This window comes from Dendropsophus ebraccatus, chromosome 5 (genome assembly GCF_027789765.1).
Source record: "Dendropsophus ebraccatus isolate aDenEbr1 chromosome 5, aDenEbr1.pat, whole genome shotgun sequence".
NCBI classification, from domain to species: Eukaryota; Metazoa; Chordata; class Amphibia; order Anura; family Hylidae; genus Dendropsophus; species Dendropsophus ebraccatus.
In genome coordinates, this window is record NC_091458.1 from 17,479,966 (window position 1) to 17,499,575 (window position 19,610).

Consider the following 19,610-nt stretch of genomic DNA (forward strand, 5'->3'; position numbering starts at 1 on the left):
TGAGGGATCGGACTAGACAAGCTAGCCTTCACTCCTCCACACCCGTGACCTTGTCCCTGTTCACAAGTTGTCCTTCCTGGGACACTTACAATATATATATATCAGGGACGACCCGCAAGACCGGCCGCTCTGGAAGCGCCCTGACCCCGATGTCTACACACCGAGGTCAAGTCACTAAGGCTACTTGGCCATTGACACCTGTCTCAGATCCTTACGCCTGCTCATTTTTATTGTTTCCAACTTCAAGTTCAAGACCTGACTAATCACTTGTTGCCTAATATACACCCCCCCTCCCTTCGACAGCCGCCACTGTCCCCCGATACACCATGTTGTTCTCTTCCCCCGTCAGTGGTTTTATTGTTATGGCTGATCGGTTTAACTCAATGAATAAAGGGCAGCAGTATCATGCGCAGCCATCAGACAAACATCCCGGCAAGGACGACAGGAGTGACATTTCCTTCGGAGTCGGCTTATTTGATAATAATATAAATGTCACATCTTACAATGTAAGATCTCGCCCTTCTACAATGTCTGACAGGCCGGAGCTCCTGTAAGGAGACGGGAGTCGTTCCTTCTGAAAATGATACAAACCTTTTATCCACATCACATGGTATAGTCAAGAAAGCAAAGTATCTCCTAAACTTATATTCATTAATGGGGGAGATTTATCAAACATGGTGTAAAGTGAAACTGGCTCAGTTGCCCCTAGCAACCAATCAGATTCCACCTTTCATTTTCCAAAGAGTCTGTGAGGAATGAAAGGTGGAATCTGATTGGTTGCTAGGGGCAACTGAGACAGTTTCACTTGGAATGAATACCACCCCCCACCCCCGACTACCACAAACCCATCAAGTGTAGTCATAACCTTTAACATTTAACTTCAAGTGCTCCTCGGGATATACGCAGCACCCCAAAGGTCCACTCGGCCACTGGGTGCGTCAAATGATGAAAGTTCAGGTGGCCCAGTGTGTTACAAAAATTTACTATTGGGCCCCCTGAAATAGCGGGCCCTGTAGCAGTTGCTTTGGCTGCTATGGTGGTAGTTACGCCCCTGCCCCCAACCCTCAGCAGTTGACTAGTTGACTGGTCAGCACCCAGTTCTATGCATTCAGTGTTACATTGCTCAACCGGTCCACCTTCTCCACAAATCCCATAGTGTTAGGGTCATAGGGTGAGCAACAATATACAGCTTCAAGGCTGAATCCGCGTCTCTGTGTATGTGAGACAGGACTGTGACGTGTTTGAATCCTACAACGGCCGGGGTAGTGAAGCTCTGTAACAAGAAAAGCAGCTGTGAAGTGTAATTCCCTTTATATCCTCTGGCTTTAGGTTATGGTTCACAACGTTTACATCGGATAAAGATTCATTTTTAATTGAAATAATGTTACAGCTGTTTCACGGAGAGGCTTAGGATCCAGCAATGCGTGCAGTCACAAACACCGTGTAAGCTATTAACTGAGGCGCCCAACATAGTAATTGCATCGCTTGTAAATGCAAATGAGGTACACAAAAAAGCGCCAAAGAGCGGCATCATGCCACAACTGATATTGTGTAATCCCCCGGGCCTGCAAAATATAGCGTGGAGGAGTAATAAAAGTAGCAAAATAAAAAAAATACTAATACAAAATCATCTAATATTATAATTACTCAATGGTATTAAAGTGAATCTCCGCCTCTGAACACCATTGTGTTTTAGTAGGACCATCCTGTGAACCTGCACAAAAAATGTGTGGGGTGTATGCAAGACCTTCTCCATAATGAGGCGTTCTTAGCTCCTTGGGGGCGGTCCAATGCTCCTAGGGGGTGGGACTTTAAGGTCCAGGTTTTGTTGATTTAAATATTGTGTCAATATTTTGCTCAGATTAATTTTATGCAAGAGGTTTAGCTTTTGCATAAAACCCTGCAGCCACCACTAGGGGGCGCACAGTGAGTCATTTTAAAAGGAGTACTTTGGTGAAACAAAATTGTTTTCAAATAATCACCTGGTATCAGAAAATTATACAGATTTGTAAATTATTTCTATTTAAAAATCTCAAGTCTTCCAGTACTTATCAGCTGCTGTATGTCCTGCAGGAAGTGGTGTATTCTCTCCTGTCTGACACAGTGCTCTCTGCTGCCACCTCTTTCCATGTCAGGAACTATCCAGAGCAGCAGCAAATCCCCATAGTGAAACCTTCTCTGAAAAGTTCCTGACATGGACAGAGGTGGCAACAAAGAGCACTGTGTCAGACTGGAAAGAATACCAGAATGCCATATCCCTCTCACAATGTGGAAGGCTCCTGTGGTTGTAGTGAGCAGGATTATAGTCAAAAAGGTGGGAGAAATATAGACTTCCCAGCTAGAGTGTACAGCAGCAACAGGAAGTAAAGGATGTAAACTAAACAGAAAGTGAGGCAATGAAGACGACAGAGCAGGCAATTTGGATCAGAAGCAGGAGGAGCGAAAAAGGTAGTAAAATTTATTTGCTGATTTATTTACTTTATTTACCAATATATGATCATTTATTAGACCGTTGAAATGTCATTATCGGACAACCCCTTTAAATATGTTTTTAAAGGGGACAGACTCCTTTAAACTAATATTATATAAATCAGGGATGGGGAACCTTCAGCCCTCCAACTGTTGTAAAACTACAATTCCCATCATGTCTGGACAGCCAAAGCATTGGCTTAAAGGGGTCTTCCACTCAAACATAACTTTTTATATGTTGCTTCCTATGGTGAGACTAACAATTCATTCCATACTTGTTTTATCTATTCAGTCTCCTTCCCTCAGTTCTGAGCTGCTGCAGCTAAAGACACAAAAATCTCTCTGTGAGCTTTTCTCTCTGTCTCCCCCTCCTACCCCCTCCCTTCTGAGACCGTTGATATAAACACGTCCCTGGCAGGCTTTATCTGCAACATTGTAGCTTCTTTGTAATGCTGGGAGGGTTATTCTGAGGTCAAATTTTAATGAAACTCACTGGAGGAGATTTATGAAGCCTACGCCAGAGGCGTACACCAAAGAGAAGGTGCAGATTCGCCCCTTCTCCCTGGCGTACGCCTCCCGTGCGCCCCACTCCCCCGATGGGCGGGCTGGCGACGCGCCTCATTTATCATGATTTACGCCTGCTCGCAGGCGCAAATCATGACGCGAATCTACACCTACTGGAAGCAGGTGTAGATTTAGTACGCCAGGCAAAGATTCGGGCGTTCGGACGGCCGGATTCACTAAGAGACGTACCCCTCTTAGTGAATCCTGCTGTGAAAAAGGGGGCGGGGCCTTATATAATCCCCCCACTGTGATTAATCCTCCGAGCATTACAAAAAAGCTGCAATGTTACAGATAAAGCAGCTAGGGACTTGTTTACATCAGCCGTCTCAGAAGGGAGGGGGGAGGAGGGAGAGACAGAGAGAAAAGCTCACACACAGATTTTTGTGTTTTCAGCAGAAAGCAGCCACTCAAAACTGTGGGAAGGAGACTGAATAGATAATAACAAGTATGGAAGGAATTGTTAGTCTCACTATGGGCAGCAACATATCACAAGTATGTTTGAATGGAATACCCCTTTAAATCCTGCATTTCCTAGGAGCCGGCATTTGCACACATGTTAACAAGACAAAGTGCAATGGGGAACGAGGTAGCAGAGGGCAAGCGGATTGACACAAAGGAACATTAAGGAATGCTTAGCAGTTTCCGCCTTACAATTTCACAGGCAGATAATTATTCCGAAGCTCTATAGGTCAGCTCCTCAGAGGACGCTTATTTTCTCGTCTATCACAAGTCAAACGGAATTAAAGCCCATCGCTGCCGGAGCGGAATACACAAAATATGAGAGACGGGAGGAAGAAAAAAAAAAACCCTGATCATCCAGATGATGAAGACTCACTCTTCTCCTGGACGTATAGATAGCCCTCCATGGTCCACTGGCTGGGTGGTCGGTAGTCCTGGTCGGCTGACTTCATCCTCTGCATCAGACGGTCCATCTCCTGCCGGGTACTCTCAAAGTTATTCCGGGTCTGGAAAAGAGAAGGGTCATCATCCATCTTATAGGGGTCATGGTTTAGGTTAGGGGGGGAACTCTTGCCACCCAATACCACAGTATATGTGATGGAGCCTCCAAGGTGGATGTAGCCATTGATGAGGTCGAAGGTGAACCTTCATCAAACACTGTATTTTAGGACTGGATAATAAGTAAAGAAGAGCCCAACCCCAGCATGCCAGAGTCCGATCTTTCTCGATTTGACTCACGATTGGTGAAGAAGTTGGATTTGGCCCTAGGGAGTCCAGGAAAACATGGATTTAGCCAATGACCTATGACTGTATTCATTTTTTCCAGGACTCCCTAGGGCCAAATCCAACTTCTTCAGCCACAGGTAATCAAATGCTGATCAATCGGACCCAAGTCTCCAGTTAGCATCTAGTGTCGGGCCGCACAGGTACATTATCCCTCCATTTTCTGTAGCTCCCATAGAGAATGATTAGAGTGTACATGAGTAACCCATTCTAATGTGAGTATAGGGTCCCCATTCTTGCGGTTGGAAACCCCTGTGATCAGCTTGTTATTCCCTATCCTGGAGACAGGGGATCAATTTCTAAGATGGGAAACCCCCTTGAGTACCAGGAGCTACACTGTTTTTTTAGCCGGACACAATAAACACTTTAAAAAGTGAAAATATTTCTCCAGAATACTCCTATAACATCCATATTCTGATTGCCCTCTCCTTCAATAGAGGGCTGCAGCTCTATACAGCTAAATAGGTGCTGTATACAGATGAAGACAGATTAGGACCCCTAGTGGTGGAAATCAACACTGGCATTTTTATTTTTTGTTATGTTTCCTGTGAGGGAGTAGTGGATCCATGCCCTGTACCTGGTGTCAGAAAGTTATACAGATTTGTAAATAACTTTTATCTAAAAAATCTCCAGGCTTCCAGTACTTATCAGCTGCTGTATGTCCTGCAGGATGTGTTGTATTCTTTCCAGTCTGACACAGTGTCCAGAGCAGGAGAGGGATTTGCTGCTGCTCTGGACAGTTCCTGATATGGACAGAGGTGACAGCAGAGAGCGCTATGTCAGACTGGAGAGAATACATCACTTCCTGCAGGACATACAGCAGCTGGAGATTTTAAATCTATATAATTTACAAATTTATATAACTTTTTGCCACCAGTTGACATGAAAAAAACAAAACAAAAACAAAAATAAGACAAAACATTTTGTCGGAGTGCCCATTCAAGGAGTTAAGTTACACTTTTGCGGTCAAGACACGAGACAAGCTCATACCATGTGTGCGCGGCACAGACCATAATTACAGGGAACCAAGACAGGAGACACAGGGAGCAGGATGGATGGGCTGCTCTCTCCAGCCGATCACGTGACTTTTTTACCCCTTTCCTGAGACTTTTTGATCTTCACCACTTTTTGATCTTCTCCGCATTTCTGACATTTACGTAACTTAAATTTCCACCACAGGTGGAATAAAAATTCCTAACCCCGATGTCACCGCGGCATCTGAGGGACAGGTGGAACTTCAGGCCTCTTACTCCAATTACAGCAGAGACTATGTCAGATTCCCCAATAACAACCACATCTTATTTCTTGATTCTCTTATTATTTTTTACCTAGATGTCGTCAGTCATTGCGGTTTACTGCACTACAGCCCTAAAGATTGTAAGAGGCTATTCAGGAGAAGAAACCAGGTATCCTTTATTGCATAAACAGCGCCACTCTTGCCTACAAGGCCATATCTGGTATTACACCTCAGTGCCATTCGCTAGAATTGAGCTGAGCTGTAACACCAGACACAGGGGGAGATTTATCAGACGTGGTGTAAAGTGAAACTGGCTCAGTCGCCCCTAGCAACCAATCAGATTCCACCTTTCATTCCTCACAGACTCTTTGGAAAATGAAAGGTGGAATCTGATTGGTTGCTAGGGGCAACTGAGCCAGTTTCACTTTACACCACGTTTGATAAATCTCCCCCAAAAGTGTATAGACATGAGTAACGGTTTCTTCAAGAATTTTTAAAAACTTTTTTAAATTATTATACTCATTAAAATCTATTGTATTTGATCAGTAACATTGATAAATCTGAGCCGTTCTGTAATCATTTCCTGCTTAGATCACTAAGTACAGGGCATGGATCCACTATTCCCTTACAGTAAAGATAATAATAATCGAAATGCTAGTGCTGGTTTTGACCACTAGGGGTCCTAATCTGTATACAATCTTTATAGTGAAGGAGAGGGCTATCAGAATATTGATATTAGATCGACATTCTGGAGAAATTATTCTGCTATCAGTACTTCCTGTTCTTTGCCCTGACAAGGAAATGCCTGCTCAGCCAATCGCTGAGTGGGGCGGGGCATTTCGGCTGCCAGGGATTGGCTGAGCAGGCATTTCCTGTGTCAGGGCAAAGAACAGGAAGTAGTGATAGCAGAATGGCACCAGTGGGAGATCAGTGGCATGTCAGTACATGGTTTTATTTCCCCTGGCACCATGAGCACCTTGGGGAAGATTTATCAAACTGGTGTAAAACAGAATAGTCTTAGTTGCCCCTAGCAACCAGTCAGATTCCACCTTTCATTTTTCAAAGAATCTGTGAGGAATGAAAGGTGGAATCTGATAGGTTGCTAGGGGCGACTAAGACAATTCTACTTTACACCAGTTTGATAAATGTTGCCCCTTGTTTTCTTGTTACCAGGGCAGCAGGGATGGTGCATACAGGTTTCTTTCTTCTGGCAGTCTTGTCTAAGCAGAAGTGGTTTTCTATGAGGATTTGTTACTCTTGACAGTTCCTGACATGGACAGAAGTGGCAGCAGAGAGCGCTGTGTGAAAGAATACACCACTTCCTACAGAGCGTACATCGGCTGACAAGTACTGGAAGGCTGGAGATTTTTAAATAGAAGTAATTTACAAATCTAAATAACATGCTAACACCTATTTTTAAAAAAATGTCTACGGAGTGCCCCTTTAAATATTGAAGTCAGACTGCCCCTTTAAGGACAAATCACGATCTTCTAGATAAACGACAAGTATTCAATTATTCACAGGCTGCCGCTTACATTTTGTAAATTGAACTGTAGCTGCTCCTTATAGGGTGTAAATTCTCTCGCCAGCTCATATCCCTCATGGTAGAAGGTAAAGAGGCCCTGGAGGAACGCCAAAAGCTGCGAAGGTGAAAAAAACAAGCAATGAATATTACAGACTGGGAAAAGTCAACACCATGAGCTGTAGATTTCCCTCCGATAAGCAACCACTCGCAATTAATGACATATCATTCGTTTTAAAGGAACGCTCCTTCAAGGTTCAGTAAGAGGGGAAAAAAAAAGTTAAATATGACTTCACCATAAGGACGAGGCTCAGGCTATTTATTTCCCAGGGAAACCGTCCTTTAATCCATGAATTCGATTTCTAAGAAAAACGAGTATTATAATTTAACATTTCACCTCGGCAGATACCCACAAATAAATTATTTCAAGTGCTCAGTGGGTAAATTAGAAGATTTTCTTAAGCCTGTAATTGGGAACCATAAATATTGTAAGTCTTCAGCCCGGTGGAGGACATATTGGTTATCTGCGCTGCTCCGGAAAACAACACGCATTTGTCAAGGAAGGAGAAGGGCGAGGAGCGTCCCGGTGGGGAGAAACGTGGCCGGCAATAATTTATGGTGGAGTTTATAGGAAAAAAAAAAAACAATTACGAAAATTAACGGACAAAAAAATAATGGAAAGGTTTCAAATATTTATTTGTGGAATTTACAGGAATTTAACGATGGTATTAACAGAATCTTTAAAGTTCCAAATATGTATTTGTGGCATTTACAGGAAATTAAAAACAAATAAAAAATAAAGGAGAAGTTCAGGCCAAATGTATTTTTTAATCTGTTATTACATAAAGAAAATTGGACAAATTTTGAATATACACTAAATATGGGAAATGCACATAAAGTGCTATTTCCCTCAATTTAGTAGATCATACAGGCTTAAATTTTCCTAAAAAAAAAAACGGGACGTCACGAATCAGAGCAGGGCTGGGTGTAATTCCTGTGAAGCGTCCAGCAGGGGGCGCGGTGTATGGAGAAATTACATAGTAAGGATAACTATATCACAACTGCCAGCAGCCCTATCCACAGCACATAGGATGGGGCTGCTGGCACTTGTGGTGCGGCTGCCCCCGTGCCAGCAGCCCCCAGTGAACACCCTAAAGACCCCCAAACTACCCTCATCACAAGTGCCAGCAGCCCCGTGCCAGCCTATTCCCCGTTTTGGGAGGAATAAGCCAGCACCAGACTTGTCTGACAGCAGCCCACCGCTCTCCAGTGTATTCATGTGTATGGGGAGGCCGGGAGAGATAACTGCTGGTCCAACTTTCAACATAGGATTGGTGGGTGTCTGACATCTTGTACTCTAGCCAATCAGCTGTCTCACTTTAATGGTTGTTGAGCTGCAGTAACCCAGCATGACCACTAGACCATGTATGGCACTGTCTGCTTCATGTTCTGTTCTCTGTATATATGGTCATTATGGTTGGCAAAGTGCTGGGTAGTGGGCCTCCACCTGTTTGAAATTGAACTTAAAAAAATTCCAATCAATGGGGCCTGTCGAGTGTTTTGATGTTTTGTCCATTTTTATGATGACAATTCACATTTTGACTTCAGACCATCCTAATATGGCCGCATTTCTGCATCTGTATCATGGCTGCAGGACCCGGCCCAAACACAGGACCAGGTGGTCTCATTTCGGGTCTTTAGATCTAAGGCTGGGTCTGGATTTACGGCTGTAATATAGATGTAGAAATCCACCTGCATTACATTTGTTTACCATTGGCCTTAGAAGGAGCTCTCCTTTTTGTCCATCAGGGGTCACTTGCACCTTCATGTTTACAGACCTTAAAGGGGTTGTTCACCCCCCCCCAAAAAAAATTCTTTCAAATCAACTGGGGCCAGAAAAAGCCAGAGATTTGTAATTTACTTCTATTAAAAAATCTCCATACTGCCAGTACTTATCAGCTGCTGTATGTCCTGCAGGAAGTGGTGTATTCTCTCCAGTCTGACACAGTGCTCTCTGCTGCCATCTCTGTCCATGTGAGGAACTGTCCAGAGCAGTAGCAAATCCCCATAGAAGACTACTTCTGCTCTCCAATATCACTTCCCGCAGGACATACAGAAGCTGATAAGTACTGAAAGACTTAAGATTTTTTTAATAGACGTAAATTACAAATCTCTGGCACTTTCTGGCACCAGTTGATTTGAAAGGAAAACCCCTTTAACAAGTGATGTTCTAGCATGGTTTCTGTTGTTTGATAGCCAGAATAGCCCTGCATGTTTTGCTATCGTGGACAGAAGCATTTTATTACTGACTGACAGCTACGGTATATGATGCCTTTCTTATATCTTATTACGATTTCTCATTCTTTTCTCTGATTTTTATTCTTTTCCGCCCTTCACACACTGTGTATTTCGCTTCCTATTTCCCATTGTAATACAAACAATCCTCCACCAGATGGCAGCAAAGCACAGCACAAACACATTCTTCCCTATACAGAAAAAAAAAATCCATCACATAAAACCAATGCTATTATCCCCTGCTATTTCCCAACAGGAAAGATTATGAGGGAGTTTGTTTAACCTCTTACTAGAGCGCTCAGCCTAGTTTATTAACGTCGTCTTCGCATGGGGCAGGCGCAATCTCCTAAGGCGGAATGTCTCAGTCAGAGTTACACGCTCCAGATCCGGAACATGTGTAAGCGGCACGGACTATGCATAGGATGGGGAGGGCAGGCGGTCCCTGCCTTCACCGGCAATCTCATTTCCAACCTGCACATCACAGAGCGAGTCCTTAGGGTTCCTATTATATGTAAAAAAGGTAGGGAAGGTCAACAAGCGTGCCAGCTTCACACAGCCGCAAACCCAACACTGCTATGCCGGCGCTGATTTATGTTCTTTAATGGCTACAGCTGTAAGAATACGACTTCTGACACCGACTGTCACTAGTTAGGAGAGCGGCAGAGACTACAGGCTCGGTTATTATAAGAATCCCTCCAGGGCGATCATAGAAGCCTTACATCTAGTGCACAGTGCCAGCTAGGCCCTGTTCACATTACATTTTCCCTCCATGCTAAATGTGTCCAAGGGCTCCCAGTGCCAGACAGAGGCCGAAAGGGCGTGACCCCCGCCTGGCCGCTATAGGAGGATTTGCCAATTTCTCCGGGCGTAAAAGGCCATTAACAGGATTTGTTACGGATGTAGCAGAGCTAAGTTTGTCACGTGAGGTATTTCATCATACTGTTTTATATATATATATCTGCAGCATATAGTTAAAGAAAGTCAGATACACAAAGCAACTCTCTGACGCCACCTTTTGGAGGAAGATTTCCCTGCAAGTTAGTGTTTGAGTCAATTATTAAGAAGCCTTAGGACATGACTGGGGATTTATGGAGCCAAGCCTGACGAGTTATCCATCTGTAGACAGATGGTTCACAGTTCTTGCTCCTCTTCAGTATAGAGCAGGCTAGTTGGCTGCCAAGAGACCTTTCATGTGGGTAATGATTCTCCTTAAGGAGAACGTCATAAAGATGTGTGGAGACTTATAGGCCTTTCATACTCTATTGAGCATTCTACTGCTCTGTAACACTGGCTTATTAAAGCCCCAGTCATGTCCCAAGGCGTCTTAAAGGGGTATTCCACTTAAATATAACTTTGGATATGTTACTACCCATGATGAGACTAACAATTCCTTCCATACTTGTTATTATCTATTCAGTCTCCTCCTCCCAGTTCTGAGTTGCTACTTCCTGCTGAAGATACAAAATCTGTGTGTAAACTATTTTCTTCGTCTCCCCCTCCTCCCCCCTCCCTTCTGAGACGGCTGATGTAAACAAGTCTCTGGCGGGCTGTATCTGCAACAATGTAGCTTCTTTGTAATGCTGGGAGGGTTAATCTGAGGTCAAGCTGATAATGAACTCACTTTAATCCATCCTCCCAACATTACAAAGAAGCTACAAATTTGCAGATAAAGCCAGTCAGGGACTTATTGCTCATTTACAGTGGATATGTCAGCAACTTTTTCTTGACTAAAGTAAAGAAGTGTAATAGGGCTTCTTACCCTGAATCAGATGATATAACTTTTATTCCAATCTGTCACTTAAGTGCTCAGCTATAAGCTTTGGAAGTTGTATGCAAATTAGAGGATAAAGCTCACGGGGTGTTCTCCTGTGCTGCAAAAGCCCAGCAATATCCAGTATCTAATATTGAAACAAAGCAGGTGTTTATATGCAGATCTAGGGATGTTAGGAGAGAAGAGACAGATCACTGCTATGTCTGCAAAAAAATGCCTGCTCCATTTAGATAGCAGGTCACACCTTGCTGGGCTTTTGCAGCCAAGGGGGACGCCCTGTGGCCTTTATCTCTGAATCTGCATAAAACTTCTAAAGCTTATAACTCAGCGCTGGAACGACGGATTGAAATAAGAGTTATATCTTCTGATTCAGGGAAAGAAGCCCTAATGTACACTTTATTAAGCAAAAATCTTCTGTCAGGTCCACTTTAAATCCTATGTACTCAACTGCTACTGATTTGCAACAACAGTAAAGTAAGAAAGATTTAAAAAAAATTGATTTAAATTTCTTTTTGTATAATCCACACCAAAATTCACAGCAACAATTATACACTAAACTCTGTAGCATTTACACTGCAAATGGCTGTAGTCTAAGGGTAAGCAGGGCATATAGTGTATACGCTAGGCAGCAAATCCACAAGAAAAATGTGAGAGTTTTAATATTTACTTCTTACTTCTTCTAATCATTGGAAAATCTGTTATTAAATTTTTAATAACTCCCTAATTCCATCCTATGGTATGTATGCATGTGTATCCCGACTACTATCCCTGGGTGTCAATCACTAATATGCAGACTCTCTTGTAGATAAGTGTGTATAGTCACTCAGAATTTATTTCTATTGAATGAGATCACAGGGATCAAGAGTTAGAATTTTATCACCATTTACCTTTTAAACTAGTACAATGCATAAATGCTAAGTATCACGCTATTCCTGCCCCTCACCACTAGAGGGCACTGTCCCCCAAGTCTAGGATCAGCAGCAGTGCCGCTATTCCACTGCATTCAATTATTTCCCAGCAATTCATTACCTGTCATTGTATAAATACACATCTACATGCACAAGTGCCGTGTCAAAATCCGCCTTTTCTTACTGATAAATGTTGACAATTAGAAGCGAGAAATTAAAACGTAAAAGGTAAGACGTAACCGAAACCAATTATAACAAAGTATTTCTAAACAAAGACCTAATTATATCGCTAGACGCCGACCAACAAACCAGAATGGCGTACGTGTGTGAGCGGGAGATGTCAGGCCTGTGCAGCGTCCTCAGGAGAGGAGATGTATGGGGGTCACGTCCCCCCCCCCCCCCCCCCCAACATGGGGCAGGGGATCCCGGGACACGTAATAGGATGACACCTCTCTACCAGATTAGGTTTAGTCAATAGATGCCTGAACATTTACAGGTGACTCGTATTCGTTCTGCTGCTTGAGCCTTCAAGGAGGAGCCGAATCCCTGTGTTATATTACTACAGTAATAGTATTATTATTATTATTATTATTATTATTATTAACCATCATCATGGTAGGACTGGCACATTCCATAATGGTTGTGTTGGGGTCTGTAATCATTTAGGGGTCTAGTCTGGGGTCTGCGGCTCCATCACAATCTATCTATCCATCCATCCATCTATCTATCTATCTATCTATCTATCTCCTATTTATCTATCTATCTATCTATCTCCTATCTATCTCCTATCCATCTATCTATCTATCTATCTCCTATCTATCTATCTCCTATTTATCTATCTATCTATCTATCTATCTATCTATCTATCTATCTATCTATCTATCTCCTATCTATCTCCTATCCATCTATCTATCTCCTATCTATCTCCTATCCATCTATCTATCTATCTATCTATCTATCTATCTATCTCCTATTTATCTATCTATCTATCTATCTATCTATCTATCTATGTCCTATCTATCTATCTATCTATCTATCTATCTATCTATCTATCTATCTCCTATCCATCTATCTATCTATCTATCTCCTATCTATCTATCTATCTATCTATCTATCTATCTATCTCCTATCTATCTATCTATCTATCTATCTATCTATCTATCTATCTATCTCCTATCTATCTATTCTATCTATCTATCTATCTATCTATCTCCTATCTATCTATCTATCTATCTATCTCCTATCTATCTATCTCCTATCTATCTCCTATCCATCTATCTATCTCCTATCTATCTCCTATCTATCTATCTATCTATCTATCTATCTATCTATCTATCTATCTCCTATTTATCTATCTATCTATCTATCTATCTATCTATCTATCTATGTCCTATCTATCTATCTATCTATCTATCTATCTATCTATCTATCTCCTATCCATCTATCTATCTATCTATCTATCTCCTATCTATCTATCTATCTATCTATCTATCTATCTATCTATCTCCTATCTATCTATCTATCTATCTATCTATCTCCTATCTATCTATCTATCTATCTATCTATCTATCTATCTATCTATCTATCTATCTCCTATCTATCTATCTATCTATCTATCTCCTATCTATCTATCTATCTATCTATCTATCTATCTATCTTCTATCTATCTATCTATCTATCTATCTATCTATCTATCTATCTATGTCCTATCTATCTATCTATCTATCTATCTATCTATCTATCTCCTATCCATCTATCTATCTATCTATCTATCTATCTATCTATCTATCTATCTATCTATCTATCCATCTCCATACATTATTGAAGGCCTCAGTCACTACACAGACAGGTGGCCTATAGGATCCCCAGTGACACTATCCCCAGTACAGCGGTCAGGGTGTGCGGTGCGGTCAGGGATGTCAGGGTGCGGTGTAGTAGCTGCTCAGCATTGACCTTCAGGGAGTCATTGAAGGTGAGCTCCTCATTCCCGCTGATAGCAGTAAATTATGCAAGGTTATAAAAGCGGAGCGCACTGTAATTTCTCCACAGACGGACCTGGATAAACTGGGGGTTTGGGCCGCTACATGACGGATGACTGAAAGAAGGAGACCGGAGCTCCAGGGAAAACAGATGTATGGGAAAGATACAGACCTGACAAATTGTTACAGCCAGCTCCCCGATGCTGACTCCGCTTCTCCCAAATCCTGTGATTTCTTATTTGTACCTGACACTTTGTCCTTTTATAACTTAAAGTAAGCCTGTAGTTATAACTTTTACATTTTATATATTTCATACAATATATATATATATTTTACATTGTCTAGTAACTAGATCTCATTTTACTGTTCAGAAACCTCCTCTGACACTAAAAAAATCATCTAGTGTAAAACGCTAAATAGGAGACAGGGAGGAGGGGGATGCAGCTGCAGAATGTCCCTGTACTATGCTGTCAGAGGGGAAGATGAAAGAGGGAGATGTAGCTGTAGAATATTTCTGTGATATCCTGTGAGAGGGGAAGGTAGAGAAGGGGGATGCAGCTACAGAATGTCTCTGTACTATGCTGTGAGAGGGGAAGGGGGAGGAGGGAGATGTAGCTGTAGAATATTTCTGTGATATCCTGTGAGAGGGGAAGGTAGAGAAGGGGGATGCAGCTACAGAATGTCTCTGTACTATGCTGTGAGACCGGAAGGTTGAGAAGGGGGATGTAGCTGAAGAATATCCCTGTACTATGCTGTGCCAGGGGAAGGTTGAGAAGGGGGATGAAGCTGAAGAATATCTCTGTGCTATCCTGTAAGAGGGGAAGGTGGAGAAGGGGGATACAGCTGCAGAATGTCCCTGTACTATGTTGTGAGAGGGGAAGGTGGAGGAGGGGATGTAGCTGCAGAATTTCTGTGCTATGCTGTGAGAGGGGAAGGTGGGGGAGGGAGATGCAGCTGCAGAATGTCCCTGTACTATGTTGTGAAAGGGGAACGTATAGGAGGGAAATGTAGCTGCAGAAAGTCTCTGTGCTATGCTGTGAGAGGGGAAGGTGGGGAAGGGAGATGCAGCTTCAGAATGTCCCTGTACTATGCTGTGAGAGGGGAAGGTGGAGGAGGGGGATGTAGCTGCAGAATGTCTCTGTGCTATGCTGTGAGAGGGGAGGGTGGAGGAGCTGCAGAATGTCTCTGTACTGTGCTGTGAGAGGGGAAGGTAAAGGAGGGAGATGCAGCTGCAGAATGTCTCTGTGCCTATGCTATGAGAGGGGAAGGTGGAGGAGGGGGATGTAGCTGCAGAATATCTTTGTGCTATGCTGTGAGAGGGAAAGGTGGAGGAGGGCCTGAGGAACAATCATGAGTCATCGGAACAAAACTCGAGGAGGAAATCATCAGTTACAGGGGGAGAAAAGCAGGAAAAATGAGACATCATTGCATCATCATCCTAATAATCATCCCTATCATCCAATAATAATAATAATAATAATAAACCCTTTCATTCCTGTTTTGCTATATCAGAAGCTGAAGTTCCAGCGAGTTTCTCACCTCTGACCCCATGACAACACTTCCTGCTCCCTGCACAAGCAGCACATGATGCTATCATAGGGACACTAGGGATCATACTAACCCTTCTGAATCCACATTTAGGCTTTGTTCGCACACAGTAAAATAAAAGCAAAACACAGCCGTAATTTTGAGTGAAAAAATACAGCTGTCTTTTCAAATCAAAGTCTATCAGTCCACACACTGTAGAGAAGAGATCGAAAAAATCTTACTAGTCCTTATGTTTCTCCTTATAGGTGTGTAGAGTTTTATAGGCCATGCAATGCTCCATGGGAGAAAATATACAAATCTCTCTGCTCTCTCTGGTGCCCCCTATTGGAGGTTAGCAGACTAAGTACCAATAGGATCACTATTATAGCTCCAGTATTATAATCCTGTATGACTCCCTATATGATGTATGCTGCTCATCCACAACCAATGCAACGCCAATGTAAGACTTAAAGGGGCACTTCAGCCAAAGGAAAAAAAAAAAACTTTAAATCAACTGGTGCCAGAGATTTGTAATTTACTTATATTTATAAATCTCCAACCTTCCAGTATTTATCAGCTGCTGTATGTCCTGCAGGAAGTGGTGTATTCTAGCTCTCTGCTGCCACCTCTGTCCATGTCAGGAACTGTCCAGAGCAGTAACAAATCCTCATAGAAAACCTCTCCAGCTCTGGACAGTTCCTGACATGGACAGAGGTGGCAGCAGTGAGCACTCTCAAACACTACTTCCTGCAAGACATACAGCAGCTGATAAGTACTGGAAGACTGGAGATTTTTTTTTAATAGAAATAAATTACAAATCCCTGACACTTTCTGGCACCAGTTGATTTGAAAGATTTTTTTTTTTGCTGGAGTACCCCTTTAACAATCTAAGCTGTGTATTTAACAATCACTTGCTCTGAAACTCTGTCCATGATGAGCCAGGCGTGTACTACATTACAGAGTAATGTCTTTATGTCATCTAGAGGGGATATATACGCAAGTTGTATTACAACTCCCAGCGTCCTCTGAGACATTCAGCCCGAGACAGATGAGAATGACCCGACCGGCTGACCTGAGATATAACATTTATACCAGCAGCCGTACGCTGCACACAGCACACAGCAGACAGGAGGGAAGGGCCGGCCGGGACATAGGAAAAGGTTAATTGTTGAGATCCAGTTGACAGATCCATGTAAGAGACAATCATTCCACTGTGACACCCCCTCCCGCCAATCCTAACCTTTTCCAGGCGCCCCCCCCCCCCCTTTGTATTCCAGAGGCTGATGCAGCGAATGTCAGGATTCTTTGTCTACAAGATGTTAAAGCCATATGCAGAAATCTAGAAGGCTCGGAGCGGTGCAGCTGTGGCATAGTACAGCTACCATGTTAACATCAGGACCCTCAGCTCCATCACCCACCACCAGACTATCAATATAACCACACAGGAGGAACAATATGGGTGAGATGTGAACAAATCAGCAGGGACCAGCCAAGGGACCGGGGAAGCTGTGGCAAAAGAGAGGGGTCTATCTGGATTTATTTTCTCAGACCCGTGGAAGATCCACAATAATACAAGAATTATGTGGTGTGGAATATGTGGCGGATTCATGGCTGCACATGCAGCAGGATGACAGATGTAGCGGCCGCTAGTTATACTGGCAACGTCCTACACTGTTTGCATGGTAAGGTATACTACTGGTATGGTGCAAGACATGAAATGGAATATCAAATGGAGTCCCCGCATAAGGCAGCTCACACTCCTCCCTGCATAAAGCAGCTCACACTCCTCCCTGCATAAAGAAGCTCATACTCCTCCCCATATATATAGAAGCTCACACTCCTCCCTGCATAAAGAAGCTCATACTCCTCCCCATATATATAGAAGCTCATACTCCTCCCTGCATAAAGCAGCTCACACTCCTCCCTGCATATAGAAGCTCACACTCCTCCCCGCATAAAGAAGCTCACACTCCTCCCTGCATAAAGAAGCTCATACTCCTCCCCATATATATAGAAGCTCACACTCCTCCCTGCATAAAGAAGCTCATACTCCTCCCCATATATATAGAAGCTCATACTCCTCCCTGCATAAAGCAGCTCACACTCCTCCCTGCATATAGAAGCTCACACTCCTCCCCGCATAAAGAAGCTCATACTCCTCCCTGCATAAGGAAGCTCATACTCCTCCCTGCATAAGGAAGCTCATACTCCTCCCTGCATAAAGCAGCTCACACTCCTCCCTGCATATAGAAGCTCACACTCCTCCCCGCATAAAGAAGCTCATACTCCTCCCTGCATAAAGCAGCTCACACTCCTCCCCGCATAAAGAAGCTCACACTCCTCCCCGCATAAAGAAGCTCATACTCCTCCCCATATATATAGAAGCTCATACTCCTCCCTGCATAAAGCAGCTCACACTCCTCCCCGCATAAAGAAGCTCACATTCCTTCCCGCATAAGGCAGCTCACACTCCTCCCCGCATAAAGAAGCTCACACTCCTCCTACATAAAAAAGCTCACACTCCTCCCTGCATAAAGAAGCTCACACTCCTCCCTGCATAAAGCAGCTCACACTCCTCCCCGCATAAAGCAGCTCACATTCCTCCCCGCATAAAGCAGCTCACACTCCTCCCCGCATAAGGCAGCTCACACTCCTCCCCGCATGAAGCAGCTCACACTCCTCTCCGCATAAAGCAGCTCACACTCCTCCCCGCATAAAGCAGCTCACACTCCTCCTCGCATAAAGAAGCTCACACTCCTCCCCGCATAAAGAAGCTCACACTCCTCCCCGCATAAAGCAGCTCACACTCCTCCCCGCATAAAGAAGCTCACACTCCTCCCTGCATAATCCAGCTCACACTCCTCCCCGCATAAAGCAGCTCACACTCCTCCTCGCATAAAGAAGCTCACACTCCTCCCTGCATAAAGCAGCTCACACTCCTCCCCGCATAAAGAAGCTCACACTCCTCCCTGCATAAAGAAGCTCATACTCCTCCCCATATATATAGAAGCTCACACTCCTCCCTGCATAAAGCAGCTCACACTCCTCCCCGCATAAAGAAGCTCACACTCCTCCCCGCATAAAGCAGCTCACACTCCTCCCCGCATAAAGAAGCTCACACTCCTCCCTGCATAATCCAGCTCACACTCCTCCCCGCATAAAGCAGCTCACACTCCTCCTCGCATAAAGAAGCTCACACTCCTCCCTGCATAAAGCAGCTCACACTCCTCCCCGCATAAAGAAGCTCACACTCCTCCCTGCATAATCCAGCTCACACTCCTCCCCGCATAAAGCAGCTCACACTCCTCCTCGCATAAAGAAGCTCACACTCCTCCCCACATAAAGCAGCTCACACTCCTCCTCGCATAAAGAAGCTCACACTCCTCCCCACATAAAGCAGCTCACACTCCTCCCTGCATAAAGCAGCTCACACTCCTCACCGCATAAAGAAGCTCACACTCCTCCCTGCATAAAGAAGCTCACACTCCTCCCCACATAAAGCAGCTTATACTCCTCCCCCCATAAGGCAGCTCACACTCCTCCCCGCATAAAGAAGCTCACACTCCTCCCCGCATAAAGAAGCTCACACTCCTCCCCGCATAAAGAAGCTCACACTTGTCCCCGCATAAAGCCGCTGACACTCCTCCCTGCACAACATAGCCCACGATCCTCACCACACACCTATGTTTACAGTAGTCTAAAACTTACAACGGTAGATGAAAACCTGCAATACAGATAGATGCTGAACGATTTCATGTTCTAGAGTATCGGATGTCCACAAAAAAAGCATCAACACCACAAAAATCTACACCTTAGATCTAACAAACATTCTGACCCTTGAAAAATCTTGAAATCCCTTCTCTGTTTTGATCTGCCGTATAAAACTCCTTCAATCTTGAAACATCGACTTTAATAGCACAATATATATATAGTTAATATCTCCCATCATCTCTATTTCACAGTGCACGACACCATTTTTCAAGGCCCTAATTCCCCGGCTCCATGGAGCGGAGCCGCCTTCCCGTTCTCTCATTCCCTGCCCTTCTGCTCCTCCGACCACTGATTATAATTTGCATCAAAAACAAAAAATGAAAAA

At 43.7% G+C, this 19,610-nt stretch overlaps 1 protein-coding gene across 4 annotated transcripts in view; it reads right to left on the reverse strand.

The window, feature by feature from the left end:
* The window catches only part of ARHGAP42 (Rho GTPase activating protein 42), a 213,143-nt gene that overhangs the window by 41,386 nt on the left and 152,147 nt on the right, over nucleotides 1-19,610 (reverse strand). For all 4 annotated transcript variants that reach the window (XM_069969607.1, XM_069969608.1, XM_069969609.1 and 1 more), the window contains 2 exons: nucleotides 7,048-7,152; nucleotides 3,869-3,998 (listed from right to left, as the gene is read on the reverse strand). In XM_069969607.1, the coding sequence (XP_069825708.1) occupies nucleotides 3,869-3,998; nucleotides 7,048-7,152 (235 nt within the window). The remainder of the gene's footprint in view (nucleotides 1-3,868; nucleotides 3,999-7,047; nucleotides 7,153-19,610) is intronic.